Source organism: Myotis daubentonii, chromosome 12 (assembly GCF_963259705.1).
Source record: "Myotis daubentonii chromosome 12, mMyoDau2.1, whole genome shotgun sequence".
NCBI classification, from domain to species: domain Eukaryota; kingdom Metazoa; phylum Chordata; class Mammalia; order Chiroptera; family Vespertilionidae; genus Myotis; species Myotis daubentonii.
In genome coordinates this window covers 7,013,409-7,033,130 of record NC_081851.1, presented here as the reverse complement: position 1 = coordinate 7,033,130, position 19,722 = coordinate 7,013,409, and the positions used below count along the sequence as shown (strand labels likewise).

The following is a 19,722-nucleotide window of genomic DNA, read 5'->3' as shown; positions in this document are numbered from 1 at the left end:
TATTACATTATAATTTACTAATCCTCTCAGCGGTTCTCAACCTGTGGGTCACGACCCTTTTGGTGGTCGAACGACCCTTTCATAGGGGTCGCCTAAGACCATCCTGCATATCAGATATTTACATTATGATTCATAACAGTAGCAACATTACAGTTATGAAGTAGCAACGAAAATAATTTCATGGTTGGGTCACAACATGAGGAACTGTATTTAAAGGGCCAGAAGGTTGAGAACCACTGGTCTAGATCATTTGTAGATTTCTATAGTATATTCCACATAGATGATCATGTTGTCTGCAAATAATGCTATTTCACTTTACCCTTCAATCTGGGTGCCATCTATTTTTTTCTTGACTTAATGTACTAATTAGATCTTCCAGTAAACCAGCGGTTCTCAACCTGTGGGTCACGACCCTTTTGGGGGTCGAACGACCCTTTCGCAGGGGTCACCTAAGTCTATCGAAAAACACATATATAATTACATATTGTTTTTGCGATTAATCACTATGCTTTAATTATGTTCAATTTGTAACAATGAAATTGGGTGTCACCACAACATGAGGAACTGCATTAAAGGGTCGCGGCATTAGGAAGGTTGAGAACCACTGCTAAACTATTGAATAGAAGTGATTAGAGTGGTTATCCTGACCTCACTCCTAATCTTGCTGTGTATAAAAGCTGTAGGTTTTTCATAGCTGAGAGTTCACCTCTATTCCTAGTTTGCTCATGTAGGATTTTGTCATGGTTTTTTCTTTTTTTTTTTCTGGGTCTATTGAGATGATTATATAGATTTTCTTTTAAACTCTGTTGATATATGGAATTTTATTGATTGATTTTTTTGAATGTGAATCCAACTTTGCATTTCTATGATGTTATATACATCACAATATATTATCCTTTTTTAATATATTGTAAGATTTAGTTTGATAAACTGTTTTAAAGAAATTTTGCATCTATGTTTATGATGATTGGCTTATGTTTTCTCTTTTTTTTGTAATGTCTTTGTCAGGTTTTAGTATTAAAGTAATGTTGACCTCATAGAGTGAATAGGGACATGTTACTGACTCTTCAATTTTTTGCAAGAGTTTCCCTAAAATTTCTTCCATAAATATTCCAGTGACGCTATCTAGGCCCCAAATTTTCTTTGTTGTAAGGTTTTAGCTGCAAATTCATTTTCTTTAAAGGGCCAGATACTAATAGCCCTTAGTATCTGTAGGGCTATTGAGGTTATTTATTTCTTTTTGAGGGAGCTTTTATAGTCTGTGCCTTTTAAGGAATTTTCTTGTTTCACATAAATTATTGAATTTATTAGCATACATTTGTTCTTAATATTTCCTTATTACTCCTTTGAGAGATAACACCTTTCTTTTTTCCTGGTCATTCTGGATGGAGATTTTATCAATCATATTTTTTGAAAGAATAAGCTTTTAGTATCTGATTTTTCTCTGTTATTTTTCATTTTCCATTTCATTGATTTTTTGTTGTTGTTGTTAATCCTCCCCTGAGGATATTTTTTCCATTGATTTTTAGAGAGAGTAGAAGGGAGGAAGGGATTGGGGGGGGGTACAGAGGGAGAGAGAGACAGAGAGGAGGGAGGAAGGGAGGGAAGGGGGAGAGAGAGAGAGAGAGAGAGAGAGAGAGAGAGAGAGAAACATCAATGTGAGAGAGACACATCCATTGGTTGCCTCCCGCACATACCCCAACCAGGGCCAGGGATCAACCTGCAGCCCAGGTACATGTCCTTGACGGGGAATCGAATCTGTGACCTTTTGGTGCACAGGTCAACCCTCTAACCCCGAAGCCACACAGCCAGGGCTCACTGATTATCTGTTGGATTCATGTTATTTTTTTAATCTTCTGCTTACATTGGGTGCATTTTTTTCTAATTTATTGAGTGGAAACTGAAGTCATCAGTTTGATATCTTTTTCCTTCTATAGGCATTTAGTGCTGTCAGTTTTCCTCTACCCACTGCTTTCATTGAATATCATCAATTTTGACATGTATTTCCCTTATCATTCAATCAAAATACCTTCTACTCTTTTTATTTCTTCTTTGACTCATGGTTATTTAGAAGTGTGTTTTTTTAGTTTTATTTTATTATTTTACAAATAATATTTTTTTATGATTGCATTCTGCACACTCTGGAAGTTATGTTCAAATCTGCTGATACTTTATAGAACTGATAAATTAGGGCAGTATGGCTTCCCAGCTAACGCTGCATTTCATATTCATTTATAATGTCTTGTCAAACATATTGGGAATTCCTAGATAGCTTTTGGTTTTTGGTTTCTAATTGAATCCTATTATCACCAGAATATATACTTTATCTAATTTGAATCCCTTTAAATACATCAATTATTTGGTGGTGAACAAGAATATTGTATATGTTGATAAAGTTGTTGTGTTAAAAATGTGTATTCTGCTATTGTTGAGTAGGATTTTTTTTAAATATCAATTACACCGAAATTTTTGTTCAAATCTTTTATATCATTACTGATTTATCTAATTGTTCTACTTGTTCTATCAATTATTGTTTGAATAGGGTATTGGAATCTCTGACTATAATTGTGGGTTTTTCTATTTCTCCTTGCAGTCTAACATTTAAAAAAATATATATTTTATTGATTTCAGAGAGGAACGGAGGAGAGAGACATAGAAACATCCATGATGAGAGAGAATCATTGATTGGCTGCCTCCTACACGCCCCATACTGGGGAGCATGCCCACAACCTGGGCATGTGCGCTTGACTGAAATTGAACCCGGGACCCTTCAGTTCACAGGCCGACACTATCCACTGAGCCAAACCAGCTAGGACGCAGTCTAATATTTTTGCTTCAAGTATTTTGAAGCATTGTTAGTAGCTTAGGAAACATTTAGGATTACTATGTACTTCTTGATGAATGACTTCTTTATCATAATGAAATGACCCTTTTTATCCCTGTTAATAATCTTTACTGTAAAATCTAGTTTGGTTGTTATCAATGTAACAACCATGTAAACTTTCTTTTGATTAGTGTTAACCTGGTGTGGGCCCCTACCATTTTTTTTTACTTGAAATGTATTTGTATCTTTCTGTTCAAAGTGTGTGTAAGCATGATGGCGTGTGTGTATGCATGTATGTGTGTACGTCTGTGCTAGGCAGCATACAGTTGGATTCTTCTCACCTTATCTAATCTGACCACCTCTGCCTTTCAATTTGGATGTTTAGACCATTAATATTTTAAAATATCATTATTAATGCATTTGGATTTAATTTCAGGATCATATTTTAGTTTCTATTTGTCCCATTAATTCTTTGTTATTTTTTCTTTTTTTGCTGGCTTTTGGATTGATTGAGAATTTTCATGATTCATTTTATCTCCTGTGTTGGCTTATACTAAGTAACTGTTTTTGTTTTAAGTAGGTGCTATTGGAGCCCTGGCCAGTGTGGCTCAGTTGGTTGGAGCATTAGCCCGTGCACCAGAAGGTGGCGGGTTCATTCCCAGTCCGAGCACATTCCCAGGTTATGGGTTCGATCCTTGGTCAGGGTGCAGGAGGCAACTGTTTGATGTTTCACATCTATGTCTCTCTTCCTCTCTCTCTCTCTCTCTCTCTCTCTCTCTCTCTCTCTCTCTCTCTCTCTCCCCCCCCCACCCTGTCTCCCCTCTTCCTCTCCCTGAAATTAATAATAAAAAAATAAGTGCTCTCAGGCTTCTGGTATCCATCTTTAATTATTACTGTTTACCTTTAAGTAATGCTATGCCATTTCACACAGAGTATAAGAAACGTAAGGCAGTAGACTTCCATTCTAGAACTTAGCCCCATTGTTCCCAGGCCTTTTACAGCTTTGTCCTGAATAATAAAGATGCAATATGCAAATGGTCATTACTCCGTGAAGTGTAATGACCGACCACATAGAACCAGATCACGGACCAGCAGGAGGGTGGGCAGTGAGCTACAAGCAGGAGGTGGAGAGCTACAGGAGGGGGCAGGGCAGCAAGCTATGGGGCGGGGCGGGGGAAGGGGGACCTACAGGAGAGCGGGGCAGCGGCCAGAGAGCTACTGGAGGGTGGCAGCGAGCTACTGGCAAGCTACTGGCCCACAGATTCATGTGCAAGGCTACTAATATGTTATAAACCTTACTATACACTATCGGTTTTGCTTTAAACATGCAGCTATTTTAAAGGAGATCTAAAGAGTAAGAAAAATCCTATATAATAAAGAGCTAATATGCTAATGGTCAGGGCGCCCTCACATGTAACAACCCATCAGCAGGAGGCGGTGTGTGCCTGTGCTGCGTGGTGGTTGCTCCAGAGATGGGGCGGAAGCTGGGCGGCTCCCGGAGGAGGCAGGACCAGCCCGAGGTGGCTCGCAGGACTGAGGGCGGGCCTTGAAGCAGCCAGAGAAGGCCAGAGGGGTCGGGGGCGGGGCCAGGCACACTTGAGCTCTGGGTGGAGAGGTTAGGGTGTCAAAGTGGGGCGTGGGCAGGCAGGGCTGCGTGATTTCATGCACCGTGTCACTAGTTATTTTATAATTACCCATGTAGTAAGCATTTCTGGTGTATTTATTCCATTGTGTAGATTCATTTATATCCAATATTATTTTCTTTATCTCCAAAGGACTTCTTATATTTTCCTGATAGTGTAGGTCTGGTGATGAATTTTTACAGCTTTTATAAATACACAGAAAAGTTTTATTTTGTCTTTATTTTTGAAAAATATTTTCACTGAGTATTACTTCTAGGTTGACTTTTTATCTTTCAGTATTTATCTTTATGCCACTTTCTTCTGGCTTGTATTTTTTCTGGCAAGAAGGCTGCATTACTTTTTCTTTGTTTGGTGGAGTTTTCTTCATGCTGCTTTTGCCTGGGTTTCATTGTGATATTAGAGTCTGTGAGCTCCTCGTTTTCATTAAATCTTGAAAGATTTCAACCTGTGTGACTTCAAATACTCTTCTGTTTCACGCACCTTTCCTCTACCTCAGGGATTCCTATGTCATGTACTGAAGTTGTCCAGCAGCTAAACACTGCCCTGTTAATGTTGTTCTTTTCTCTTTCTCTGTGTTTAATTTTGAATAGTTTCTAATGCTGTGTCTTAAAAGTCACTAAGCTTTTCTTCTGCAATGTCAAATCTGCCATTAATCACATCTAGCGTGTTTAAGTCAACATTGTAGTTTTTATTTCTAGAAATTTGATTTAAGTTTTTTAAAAACAACTCTCACGTCTCTTCTCAACAGGTTTGATCTAGTATCTCAAACAAGCGAAACACAATAGTAATAATTATTTTAATTTTCTATTTATTCTATCACCTCTGTCATTTCTGGGTCAGTAGTGATTATTTTCTCTGCGTTATTGGTTATATTATCCTGCTTCTCTGCATGCTTAGTAATTTTTTAAATAGATGCTAGACATTGTTATTTCCACCATTCTGGTTGCTGGATATTTTTGTATTATGAAAAATGTTCTTGAGTTTGCTCTATCATAGGTTTATTATTGTCATTTCAGGTCTTGCTTTCAAACTTTATTAGTTATGATCAGAAAAAGTTTTATTCTAGGCCTGATTTTCCCCATCTACTGAGTCAAAACCCTTCTGGATATTTTACCCGATGCCCCATGATTATGGAGGTTTTCCATTCCAGCTGTAAACAGCAACTATTTCCAGAACTGTGTGTGGGTTAGGTATTATTTACTCTAATCCTTTTGGCAATTCTCACTCTGACCTTGGGGGTGGTTTTTCTTATATAACTTAAACTAATCAATACTCAGCTGAAAATTTGAGGGAGACTCTGTAGGTCAGCAAAGTGCTCGCTCACTTCCTCTCGCGCTCGCTCTGTGTGCAGGGCGGGCCTGTTGGGGCTCTGCCCTGCACACGTTTGGTTTCCTTGGATCCCAGCTCCATTTCCTCACTCAGAGATCAGGAGGCTTTGCCTAGCTTTCCTCCTTGCAGCGCCACGGTCCTGGTCTCGCTAGGCAGCCATTTGGGAAGATTCTAGGGCTTCCCTCCTTTGACTCCCACCTTTCTGATATTTCTGTTTTTATGTTCAATGTCTTGAACATTATTGTTTCATAAACATTGCCCCTTTTTCAGTTGTTCGGGTAGGAGGGTAAACCCACTCCTATCTTGTACTGAGGCATCTCTCTCGCCTGCTGCATTTTCACCCATTTTCAGATGACTCAAGAGGGGATGAGAGGTTACATAACTTGCTCAAGGGCACTCAGGTAGTAAGTAATACAACTGAATTTGGATATAAATATTTCAGACTTCAAAGATAACGGTGTTAATCATAAGGCTGGTAAATATTTAATATGAATTAATGTATTGAGTAACTGATACATTTATATGTAGATATTATATTAAGAGACATTGACAGATTTCATATAGAATTTCCTTTTCCTTTCTCCCTTTTAAAGGTAAATGTGAGGAACGTAAAGGACCAATAATTTTAGTTTCTTCTGCTTATGAAATTGCTGTTCGTCCATGTCCTCTTAACCCAAATGAAAACAAAGGCACTATAAATTGGTATAAAAATGACAGCAACACATCTATACCTATGGAAAGAGGCTCCCGGATCCATCAGTACAAAGATAGGCTTTGGTTTGTCCCAGCTAAGGTCGAGGATTCAGGAAATTACTATTGCACAGTGAGGTAAGGAAGAAGTTACTTTGATACAGACATGTGTTCTGTGTACCTACAATAGTTAAGACAGAAATGTCCTTTAATAATGATTGATTCACCTATTTTGATTTATTTTAGAAATTCAACTTACTGCCTCAAGATTGAAGTAACTGCAAAGTTTGTACAACATGAACCTGACTTGTGTTACAGTGCACAAGCTATATTCGAACAGAAACTAATTATTGCAGGAAATGGACAACTTGTGTGTCCTTATTTGGATTATTTTAAGGATGAAAACAATGAGTTACCCAAGATAGAGTGGGATAAGGTAATGTCTTAATATATATATATTTTTAAATCTTTATTGTTGAAAGTATTACATGGGCCCTCCTTCCCCCCATTAACTTCTTCCAGCCACTCCTGTCCCCGCCCCCCGCCCCAGGCCCTCACCACCCCATGCATATATACATACAAGTTCATTGGTTGATCTCTTCCCACCCACCCTCCCTGCCTTCTCTCTGAGGTTCAACAGTTTGTTCATGCTTCTATGTCTCACGTAATGTTATATTAAATATAATATTTTACTTTTCCAGCAAATAAAATAGTTTTCTTTCACAGACAATATGTTGAATCTGCAAAGTACATTTTCATTTGGCATATCATTTACTTTTGAGTAGTGAAACTTAATAGGACATTTGAAAAAAGTTGTAAGACTGCATATATTTAATTTGCAGCCTTACTAAAAGCTTACTTTCTGTTATTTTTCTTAAGAAGATATCGTTGAAGAAGAGTATAGTAAGAATAAAAGAAGTTTAAAGATAAGGCAGTATAAATTTAGGGTTTTTAAGAGATAACTATTTATTTTTTAAAAAGTATTCTTTTTTTATTTATTTGTTAATCCTCACCCAAGGATACATTTAAAAATATATATTTTTTATTGATTTCAGAGAGGAAGGGAGAGGAAGAGAGAGATAGAAACATTAATGATGAGAGAGAAACATTGATTGGTTGCCTCCTGCACGCCCCACACTGGGCATCAAGCCTGCAACCCGGGCATGTGCCCTGACCAGGAGTCGAATGGTTACCTCTTGGTTTATAGGTCGACGCTCAACCACTGAGCCATGCCGGCTGGGCACCCAAGGATATTTTTTTCTATAGATTTTTATAGAGAGTGGAAGGTGGGAGGGTGAGAGAGATAAACATCAATGTGAGAAAGACACATCCCTTGTTGCCTCCCCCACACACCCCAGCTGGGGCCAAGGATCGAACCTGCGACCCAGGTACATGTCCTTGACTGGGAGTCAAACGTGCAGCTCTTTGGTACATGGGCCCATGCTCTAACGAGTGAGTGACACAGGCCAGGGCACAAAATTTATTCTGTTGTGTTTTATTAAAATATCAAGTGGTCCATGCCCTAGCTGGTTTGGCTCACTGGATAAAGCGTCAGCCTGCCGACTGAGAGGTCCCGGGTTCGATTCCAGTCAAGGGCATGTACCTTGGTTGCAGGCACATCCCCGGTGGGGGGTGTGCAGGAGGCAGCTGATCGATGCTTCTCTCTCATCGATGTTTCTAACTCTCTATCCATCTCCTTTCCTCTCTGTAAAAAATCAATAAAATATTTTTAAAAAGTGGTCCTTAAATAACTTAATAGTTTCTTTCTATTATTTTAATCCTCACTGGAGGATATGTTTTTATTGATTTGAGAGAGAGAAACATTAATAGGTTGACTCCTGCACACACCCCAATCGGGAATTCAACCCACAACCTGGGGATGAGCCCTGGCCAAGGATTGAACCGCGACCTTTCGGTGACCGGGAGGATGTGCCAAACTACTGAGGCACAGCGCCCAGGGCAGTAGTTTCTGTAACTGCCTTGGAAGAGACTGGCTCGCACTCCATGGAAACTATCAGTTTGCTACCTTTGATCTACCGAGCTTGTTAGGGCTTCCTTGGGGAATCATGCTGTGCAGGGGAAGAAACACAAAGTCAATAATATCTGTGAAGAAAGGAAGTACAGCATTACAGACAAACTATATAGTGTGAGCATTCTTTCCTCCACTGTGTTTTTCTTTATTTCCAAATAAATTTGTTTTCAAAGTGCAAGGTTCATAGGTGTAAGCATTTAATATCCTAGGAGTATCATTATGACTTTTGCCACAAAAATCACATTAAAATTTGTTATACAAGGAATCTTTCTTTTCATATATGTGTGTGTGTGTGTAAGTACATATTTGTATATATATGTATAAATATATATAAAATATAATGTCCATACTGCATATGTATAAAACATTTGCTGATATGGAAAAGTGGAATGTTTCCTCCTGGCAGACTGGAGAAAGTTATTAATTGGTTTTCAATACTTTCTTCCTGTTGCTCTATCTAGGACTGCAAACCTCTACTTCTTGACGATGCAAACTTCATTGGAGAATCAAATAAACTCATCATCATGAATGTGACCGAAGCGCATAAAGGGAACTACACTTGCCGTGCATCCTACACGCTCCTGGGAAAGCAGTATCACATCAGCCGGGTGATCAAGCTTTTAACTCTTGGTGAGTCACGGCTCTGTCCTAAGACTTCCCACCCGGGAAGGCCCAGGGATCAGGATTCTACTATCATCTGCATGTCCACGGAGGAGCTGAAGCCATGAGAAGCTGGATGACTTGCCAAAAGTCACCTGGTTTTAACTTTTGTTGCTAAATACTATGTAAATGGCTTCCCTCCTGCTTCAGACAAAGTGCTAATTAAATAGACGATATGAGTCGGGTTTCCAACTGACCAAGGGGGCTCATTCTTTGGGATGGCTGATGACGGTTCTTTCTGAGAGCTCCATAAATCGTATATGATAACGGTCACTCGCGGGGGTTTGACAGTTAAAGGGGTCTCTACTGCGAATCGTGCTGGGAATCATGCACAGGAGGGCGTGTCCCAGGGCAGGGACCCAGAACCGGACCGCCTGACTTACAGCGGAGCTTTCTTACTTGCATCATACTTTATTTTTTCAAAGTTTATTATTTTGTTGAATCAGAATTAATTCCTACTAGTATCAGTGAATCATAGTTTTCAACAGTCACAATCATCTTGAGCTTTGAGCAGCCTCCCTCTGGTCGTTGTGTAGGTCTGGTTTGTTCTTCCTGACTTGTAGCAACCAGACCAGCAGACATATTCTTTTTTTTTTTTTTTTTATTGCTTAAAGTATTACAAAGGGTATTACATATAGCAGACATATTCTTCCTCTCCCTTTCTGATCCCTTGTGTAGACATAATGTACTTAATCAGGGGTGAGGTCATTTTTAAATATTCTTCTAAAGGAAGATTCAAAACTATTTATTGAGCATCTACTACGTGCCAGGAACTGTTCTAGATGTACATGTATTAGCAAACCAAAGAGACAGGATCCTGCTTTATGGAGCTGGCATTTAAGTTCATAGTTTCTCAGGGTTGGCCACAGGTTACCCCTTGAAGCCAATCTTTTTGTAAATAACAGATTAATTTCTGGAGCTACTTACTATTTTTATCCTGTTTTAATAAATTATGCCAAATTGCTTGGCATTCTACTCCTGGGTCATTAGTAAAGGTCCTGTGTATAAGCAGGTCCAGCATCGAAGGCCCTCTGGGGAGTGATGCTCTACCAGGGGAGCACCAGCCCCCTCCTCGTCCTGATTGGCTCTAGGGGAGCCATTGTCTGCAGCCGGGGCCTGTGCTGCCTGTGGATTTGTGTAGCCCGAGCTGCTGGGCTCAGAGGGCGCAGGCTTTGGAGTGGGTTGTCATGATTTGGCTGTGGCCTCCGTGCTGGCTCCCTTTTTCACTTCTTGCCTCTGTCCCCTGCCATAAATGCTTCCGACATTTGAGGGAATATCTGCTGGACGCCATGTATAGTTTGGTGTACTTGCCAAGTGTTGATATCATTTGTGACTCTGATCTGTGCGAGACTGAGAGAGAGCCTGTGGATGTTTATTTCAGAGGAGAAGAGGCCCCAGAGCCCTGAGATTGTGAGTCCGGTGAACAAGACGATGGAAGTGGTCCCGGGTGAGTAGCCTCTGGTCAGGACAGGCTGCGGTAATTATTCTGAGTTCGAGGTGAAGATAAATTGTGCCTTTACTGCACAGAGCCTAAGCTGTTCACTGGACATGCCTGTAATTAGAGAGAAAGTGGCTCAGGTTGCATATTAAATGTTCCTTTGGATTTCTTGCCTCTTACGGCACACATCGAACCACACCTGGTTGGGCTGTCCCTGCTTTCCTGCGGAGACTGATTACGCACAAGAACCCCAGCCAGAGGCCAGCCTCAGCAGGCCGAGGGTGAGAAGTGTGACTCCCGGCGCACAGGGCGCCTCTGGTGCTTTTAGGCAGGAGAGCTAGACTGTAGGCAAAAGGATGTCGTTCTAGAAAAACACTGTCACAAGTTAGTTAACTTCTACATTGTTTATTCCAAGAATGAAATCTTATAAGCATCCACCCCAGCCCCATACAGCGCAATAGCCGCGAGCCGCCTGTAGTTATGCATATGTAAATTTAAATTAAATTAATTTAGTTCAATTGAATATTAGTTTCTCAGTCAAGAGCTTAGTAGCCACATGTGACCAGTGACTTCAGGGTTAACACAAATAGAGCACATTTTCACCATCACTGACCGTTCCATGAGAAACCGCTGGTCTAAGCGTAAAGGCAGGTTTTGGTACCAGAGGATCAAAAATCACGTTAGTGTACAAAATTCTCGTCTGTAATAGTAACTGCAAGAAGACAAGGATTAGAAGGTAGAGTTGTGACCTGTGGGTTCTGTTAGTTTGTTACTCATGATGTATGGTAATATAAAGAAATTCTTAGATATAAGCTAACAAACATGTGTAACTCAGAATTATATATGGGCCTGTAGAATTGAGAGCAGCATTTCCCAATCCTTTCTCATGACTGTGCCCCTTTGGGAGCCTAAAAGACATTTCCCTTCAGCCCTGCTCCTCTCTCAGGACGTACATCACAGATTCTGTCTGTCTGTCTGTCGATGTACTGTGGCCCTTTGAGGGCCACAAACCCTTGCAACAGCTAAGACTTCCTTGGCCCCTTGAACGGATAAAACAATTAAAGTATGACATGCCCCAAATAAAAGGTACATGATATTTTCCTGATTTGGTGGTAGAGGGGGTTTTTAGAAAGAAATAGTGAAAACAGATAAACAGTTATAAATTTGACCAAACAAAAAATAATATCTTTACCAAAGGATTTCCATAAGAATGAAATGAAAGCAAGCAACACCGAGGGTTTTTGAGTTGTCGTGTGTGATGAGTTACCACAATGATGCCAGGAAATAATGGGCAGGGATAACCAGCAGTCCTTAAAGACAAATCAGCTTATTAAAAACATGTCAGTTCGCCATTAATTCAAGAACGCAGGCGAAATGTGAATGGAATGATTTTCCTCTCTGAGTCGGCACTGACTCGTGGGGGCGCCTGGGGTCAACGCACAGCGCTCATGCCGGGCGAGTGGGAAGTGCAGTCCTGTGTGGGCGAGAGGGGCTGGCTTTTAAAATGTACCTCCTTTAACTGGATTCTGCTTCTGGATTTTCACTCGGAGTGCTGTTTTGGAAAATGTACAATATTGGTGTACAAGAATGCTCATGGAATAGTAATCATAATAATGAAAAATTAGGAACAGATTGTGTTTAGCACTGGGAAAATGATCATCATATTCTGTCTGATTGGGGAATGCTGAGCCAGCCACGAAGGGGCCTATTTTGGAAGGCTAATCGCGTGAGCCAACGTTCCCAACCCAATAATAATTACAAATAGTAGATAATAACATCCATTTAAATAATTGCATGTGTACACAGAGAAGATAAGGAATAAGATACCATATGTTACTAATAGTGATTATCTATAGGTGGTAAGTGTAAGGGTGATTTTTCTTTTTCTTTTTCTTTTTTTCTTTTTTTTTTTTTTAAATATATTTTATTGATTTTTTACAGAGAGGAAGGGAGAGAGATAGAGAGTTAGAAACATCGATGAGAGAGAAACATTGATCAGCTGCCTCCTGCACATCTCCCACTGGGGATGTGCCCGCAACCCAAGTACATGCCCTTGACCGGAATCGAACCTGGGACCCTTCAGTCCGCAGGCCGACGCTCTATCCACTGAGCCAAACCGGTTTTGGCTGATTTTTCTTTTTCTTTGTGCTTTCCTATAATTTAAGATTCTTATTCAGTAGCCACTTGTTAATATAGATAAATGGATCACTTGAAAATTAATTAATGTTAGGCTTTAAAATGCATTGCTTCGCAGGATCCCAGCTGCAGTTGGTATGCAACGTCACTGGCCCTGTAACTAACTTTGTCTACTGGAAGTGGAACGGGTCGCTGATTGATGATGACGACCCGGTGCTGGCGGAAGACTACATACAGTAAGCATGCTGAGCGCCAACCACAGCAGAGACATTTTGGTGTTAAATTGCACGTCATACTTTATACAGTCTTGATGGTTTCCAGTGGTCGGCAAACTCATTAGTCAACAGAGCCAAATATCAACTGTACAACGATTGAAATTTCTTTTGAGAGCCAAATTCTTTAAACTTAAACTATATAGGTAGGTACACTGTCATTAACTTAAGTAGGGTACTCCTAAGGCTTAGGAAGAGCCACACTCAAGGGGCCAAAGAGCCGCATGTGGCTCACGAGCCAAGCCGCAGTTTGACGACCACTGGAATAGCAAAAGTTACTTGGTGGTTGATTGGTTCTTAACCCTTTGCCACCCATATTGAGTTTCGTTAAGCTAAACAGGATTTACAAGAGCTTGTACATTTAAGATAAAAATGCATGTCATCGTGGTGCAAATTCAGGACAACTTGGAAGGCTTTCTGTTAAATTAGTTACATATGTTGCAACATTCCGGTGAAGCAATCTTCATGTTATTCCACTCTTTAAGTAACCTAAAAAGGCATAAAATGGGCCAAGAATCACGCCTTCCGCTGCTCAAGTCCTCAGGGCTCCTGGAACCTCTCTAGGGATAAACTCCTGACTCCTAGCCTCACCTTCAAACCCTGTGCCGTCTGCCTACTCTACTCTTGTTCCATATATTCCTTCCTGTGCCCCATGGAGACCAAAATGCATATGTTCATATTTTTCTTCTTGGAAGCTGGTGATTTTTATTCAGTTTCTCTCCTACTGCGTCTTTTACTGGTAATGGACGTAGGTCCATAACATCTCGATCAATGTTGCTAACAGCCTGATTGTTATACCTGTGCGTAGGCTGGTGGTTGTTTCTGCCTTCATTTATGCAACAAATAAAGAGAAAGACCATGCATGTGGCTTACTTGTTGTTAATGCAGTTAACTTAAAACAACTTATTCTCTCTCTCTCTCTCTTTTGAACAGAGTGGAAAATCCTGCATCCAAAAACAGGAACACGGTCATCCTAATACTCAATATTTCAGAAGTGAAAAGTAAATTTTATCTGTATCCATTTACCTGTGTAGCCAGGAATAAATATGGAATAAATGCAGCATATATCCAATTAATACACCCAGGTAAACAGTAAAACTGTTTATTGGAAATGTGCTTTTATTTTACCATGGTAAGATCCTGTGACCTTGAGGTTTGCAAGGCCATTCCCTCTGCCCAGAATGCTCTGGGATTCCTGTTAACCTGGATAACAGCTCCCCTTTCTCACTTCTCCGCTGAGCCGCTTCTTCTGCCAGGGAGCCTTTCTGTACTGTTCTCTGCCGGACGGAAGTGGGGCGGGCCTCTGCTGCGTGCTTCCATAGCACTCTAGTCCCTGCCCGCCACGGAAGTTGTCATACGTAGTTTTCTTTATTTGACTGTAATTCCTGTGGTGCTGCAGACCATTTACCTTCCTAACTATCCTATTTCCAAAACTAGTAGCAACTTAAGTCTGGTCGCAGTAGGTATCTAATGAATATTTTTAGGTGAATGATGGATGTGCAGGGGAAATTTAAATGTTGTTTTTTAAAAAATATATTTTTATTGATTTCAGAGAGGAAGAGAGAGATAGAAACATCAATGATGAGAGAGAATCATTGATCGGCTGCATCCTCCATGCCCCCTACTGGGGATCAAGCCCATAACCCAGGCATGTGCCCTTGACCAGAATCAAACATGGACCCTTCAGTCCATAGGCCAATGCTCTATCCACTGAGCCAAACCAGCAAGGACTGCAGGGGAAGTTGAAATATCCACTTTCCAGAGAGAGTGTCAGAAGTTATTGATTTTCATGAGTTGTATAATCTTAAGACACAGTATTGAGAGTATTTGTGAAATATTTTAAGATTATTTGTAGTTAAAATAGGGTATTTATGAATGTGTACATGGAAGAAAATCTGAACAAACTATTAGACTTAATAAATGAATTTAGCAAGAAAACTAGTCTATATATATATGTAGTATTTCTATGTATGTCTATAAATACCAACAAACCAATAGAATTACATTTAGAAGTATCATTTACAGTAGCATCAAGAATTATCAAAGACATAGAATAAGCTAGCAAAAGCTGTTCAAGACCTCTGTAATACAAACTAAAAACAACAACAATATTATTGAGTAAATTGCAGAAGACCTCAATAATGGAGGGATATACAATGTTCATGGATTGAGAGACTCAATATTATAAAGATGTTAGTTGTCCCCAAGTGAATTTATAGATTAAAAACCATCCCACTCAAAATCTCAGCACTGTTTGTGCAAGTATGGGTGTGTGTGTGTGTGTGTGTGTGTGTGTGTGTGTTATGGGCAGGCTTATTCTAAAAGTCATATGGAAATGTAAAGAGTCAAGAACAGTCAAGATGGTCTTAAATAAAAATGACAAGTTTATAAGATTTATACTATAGATACCATGATCTTGTATGAAGCTACAGTTGTGAAGATTGTAAACATAACTTATCAATTGAGCCAATTAGCTATTGGTCTAGAAAATGGTATATCTTGATTTCTACTTTATACCCAAGTCAATTGCAGATGGGTCAAAGATCTAAATTGAAAAAGTAAAATAAGAGAGCTTTTAGGTCCTCTTTTCTTTTCTTTTTAAAAAATATGTTTCTATTGTTTCTTTGTGTTTTTTGTTTTGTTTTGTTTTTTTGTTTTTGTTTTGTTTTTAGAGAGAGGAAGGAAGAGGGAGAGTGAGCTAGAAACAACAATGAGAGAGAACCTTGACTGGCTGCTTCCTGTATGCACCCCTCACCGAGGCTGCAACCTAGCATGTGCCCTGACCGGGAATTGAACTGATGGCCTCTTGGTGCATGAGTTGATGCTCAACCACTGAGCACATTGTCTGGACAGGTTCTCTTTCTCGATGCCTACTTACCTCTGACATTTATTTTTTATTTTATTTTTAAAAAATCTTTATTGCTGGGAGTATTACAGATACCCCCCTCCCAACCCCCCATTACCACTTTCCAGCGAGCTCCCACCCCACTCCAGGCCTTCACTACTCTTTTGTCTGTGTCCATAGGTACTGTATATATGCATATAAGATCTTTGGTTAATCTCTTTCTGTCCCCCCTTCCCTTCCCTGAGATTCATTCATCAGTCTATTCCATGTTTCCATGCCTCTGGTTCTATTTTATCCATCAATCTATTTTGTTGATTAGATTTCTTGTTCATGTATTTTGATTTTTAGATTTAATTGTTGATACATATGTATTTATTGACATTTTATTGTTCCTATTTTTCTTCTTTCCTCCTCCTGCTTCCTCTTCCTCTTCCTCTTCCTCTTCTTCTTAAAGAATGCCCTTCAGCATTTCATGTAATACTGGTTTGGTGGTGATGAACTCCTTTAGCTTTTTCTTGTCTGTGAAGCTCTTTATCTGACCTCCAATTCTAAATAAGATCTTTGCTGGGTAGACTAATCTTGGTTGTAGGTCCTTACTACTCATCACTTTGAATATTTCTTGCCACTCCCTTCTGGCCTGCAAAGTTTCTGTTGAGAAATCAGCTGATAGTCATATGGGTACTCCTCTGTAGGTAACTAACTGCTTTTCTCTTGCTGCTTTTAAGATTTTTCTCTTTGTCTTTAACTCTTAGTATTTTAATTATGATGTGTCTTGGTGTGGGCCTCTTTGGGATTCTCTTTTTTGGGACTCTGTGCTTCTTGGACTTACAAGTCTGTTTCTTTCACCAGGTAGGGAAGTTTTCTGTCATTATTTCTTCAAATAGGTTTTAATATCTTTGTCTCTCTCTGGCACCCCATAATGTGAATGGTGATACTCTTAAAATTGTCCCAGAGGCTCCTTGCACTATCTTCATATTTTTTGGATTCTATTTTCTTTTTGCTGTTCAGATTGGTTGTTTTTTGCCACCTCATATTCCAAATCATTGATTAGATTATCGGAATCATCTATTCTGCTGTTAAATCCCTATAAATTATTATTTATTTTAGTTAGTGTATGTTTAATTTCTTTTTTTCATGTTGAAAATATTTATTTATAAAAAATACAATGGGATAAGTTTATGCTGAGAAATTTAGCAATAAATACAGCTGAAAACACAGCAAGTCTACACCAATACACTGGCACAATGGGAAGGGCACACGCACCACCCAGACCCACATGTCTGCGGGTCCAAAGGACTTGAGAAACACCACTTGGAAAAGGTCTCGTTCTCTCAGGTGAGAGAATGAGGACACATATAATCACCAATGCACTCAGATCATTAGCAAGCAATACTGTAGAAACTTCAATCTGTGAACGTCTAAAATCCTGCACCTTCAGTTTAGTTGGCAGACACCACCTTCAGCTTAATTTCTGACTGGTCCTTTTTTATGTCTTTGATGTTCTCACTAAGGTTCTTGAAATTCTCACTAAGTTCCTTGAAAGTTTCACTAAGTCCCTTGAAGTTGTCATTAAGATCCTTGAACAACCTTATAATCATTGTTTTGAATTCTGTATTTAGTAGTTTACATGCTTTCATTTCATTTACTTCTTTTTCTGGAGATTTCTTCTGTTCTTTCATTTGTGACATGTTTTTTTGTCTCTGCATTCTGACTGCTCCCCTGTGTGTGTTTCTATGTATCAGGTAGAGCTGCTATGTCTCCTGGAATTGATAGAGTGGCCTTGTTTAGTAGGTGTCCTGTAGGGCCCAGTGACTCAGCCTCCCCAGTCACCTGAGCTAGGCACTCTAGGTGCACCCCTGTGTGGGCTATGTGCACAATCTTGTTGTAGTTGAGCCTTGATTGCTATTGGTGTTGCTGGGAGGAGTTGACCTCCAGGCCAATTGGCTGTGGAGACCAGCTGTGACTGTAGTGGAAGAGCTGCTGTGCAGGAGACACCCTTATGGAGCAGGACTTGCTTTAGTGGGGCTTTGGTGTTCACTGAGTCTGCCCCTTGAATGTGTCACTGTGGATGTGTAGAGTTGTAATCTAATTTGGTCTGGAGCTGTCAACCACTGCCTGGGGCCATTGGGCAGGAGCTGCAGAGAGATCTGCAGATGGCTGCTACTTGGAAATGCCCAGGCAAGGTCAAGCTATGAAGCAAGGCAGTCTTAGGTTTCTTATTGATCGATTTGGGGCACACTGATGTCAGATGCTGCTTGTTTAAGAGATTTTAAGAAAGTCTGAAGCCTGAGCCAGGATTGGCCGTTCCTATAGAAAAGCCACTGCAAACAGTTTGGATGGCACTGCAAATTGGATGGGGCGGGATCTTGGAAATCACCAGGGCAGACTGAACAGAGTGAGCCAGGCTGATGGAAATCAGATATGGCTGCCAGTCAGTTTTGCAAGGGGGAGGTCCCAGCATAGGAACAATGACCTCTGTGAGCCCTCCTGTCTGGAAGAAAACGGCCCCTGAATTCTTGCCCTGAGGCCAGACAATCCAATTCCTCCCTGAATGTCCCAGGTTCCTTTCAAGCTGCAGCTCCAGTGCTGGAGCTCAGAGAAATCAAGTCCGAGTAAGTTCGTGCTCTGGCCCTTTAAGAAGAACATGTGGGTCTCCAGCTGCCTATGAGTCACTCAGCCACAATTCCCACTGGTTTTACAACCTGAAATTACAGGGACATCTCTTCCCAGCTCGGTAACCCTGGGCTGGGGGGCTGGTGTGGGGGTGGGACTCTTACTCCTCCTGGGAGGCCTCCACAGAGATGACCTCCCTCCTGATTAAAACCACACCACACATAGGTGTTGGACCAACCCATTCCATGTCTCCACCCCTCCTACCACCTCAGTGTACTTTCTTATTTACTTCTCTCATTATAGGATTTCTATTCATCCAGATTTCATGGTTGTTCTGTATTTTAGTTGTAATTTTAATGTTATTATCTGAGGTGGTGAGGACCAGCATTTACCTACACCACCATCTTGGTTCTCCTCCTGACCCCTGACATTTGCAAGTCCCTTTCTTGTTTGTTCTTCTCTACCCCCTTCTCCTTACCTTTCCTTCACTTTCCTCCTCTGCCCCCCACTCTGTAATCAATCATTGGATGACTAATTAGCCAGTGAAGCCTGGAGAATATCCAAGTATTAAACATTCTGTGTGGCATCCCTCACCCTTCTCTTTCCCCCTAGCCTTCACCTTTCCTACCTGACTCTTCTACCTCTAGGAACTTTTGCTGGCTTTTGAGTAACTTAGACTCTTTTTACTATATTGTGCTCTATCCTATGGTCTTTGTTATTTTTCTGTGAGATTGTATATTATACTACTTAGGTGGAAATTTAGTACAATGCACTGTAGTTTTTCTACATGGTATCCATTCTAGATGTCTTTGTACGTTAATACCCATTGTTAAGTGGTAATGAATGGATTAATACTATCTGAAATTTGGGATTACAGGCCAGTCCCAAATATGGTTTCTCTGGGATGATGATGTTTAATTTGTTGTGCTCAAATGTTTAATTCTTTTGGTTCTAATAAATCCTTTTGGTTTCCTCTCTTTTCTGCTCTAGTCCCCAGTTTCCAGAAGCACCTGATTGGTATATTCGTCATGTTAACAGTAGTGATTACCAGCTCTGTTTTCATCTATAAAATCTTCAAGGTTGACATTGTGCTTTGGTACAGGGATTCTTGCTATGATTTTCTCCCGAAAAAAGGTACAATTTTTATTTTCTTGTTGAAGAGAGGGGATAGTTAAGAGATATAGAAGATAACTAAGAGAGTTTTTACTTAAATTTTAAAATGAAATTTAACATCTATAAA

General features: G+C 40.2%; 1 protein-coding gene across 1 annotated transcript in view; it reads left to right on the top strand.

The window, feature by feature from the left end:
* Window positions 1-19,722, top strand: part of IL1R1 (interleukin 1 receptor type 1) — a 54,826-nt gene that overhangs the window by 31,206 nt on the left and 3,898 nt on the right. The window contains 7 exon segments of the mRNA XM_059658866.1: window positions 6,390-6,624; window positions 6,733-6,922; window positions 8,980-9,148; window positions 10,560-10,625; window positions 12,871-12,988; window positions 13,958-14,109; window positions 19,473-19,616. Coding sequence (XP_059514849.1) covers window positions 6,390-6,624; window positions 6,733-6,922; window positions 8,980-9,148; window positions 10,560-10,625; window positions 12,871-12,988; window positions 13,958-14,109; window positions 19,473-19,616 — 1,074 coding nt within the window.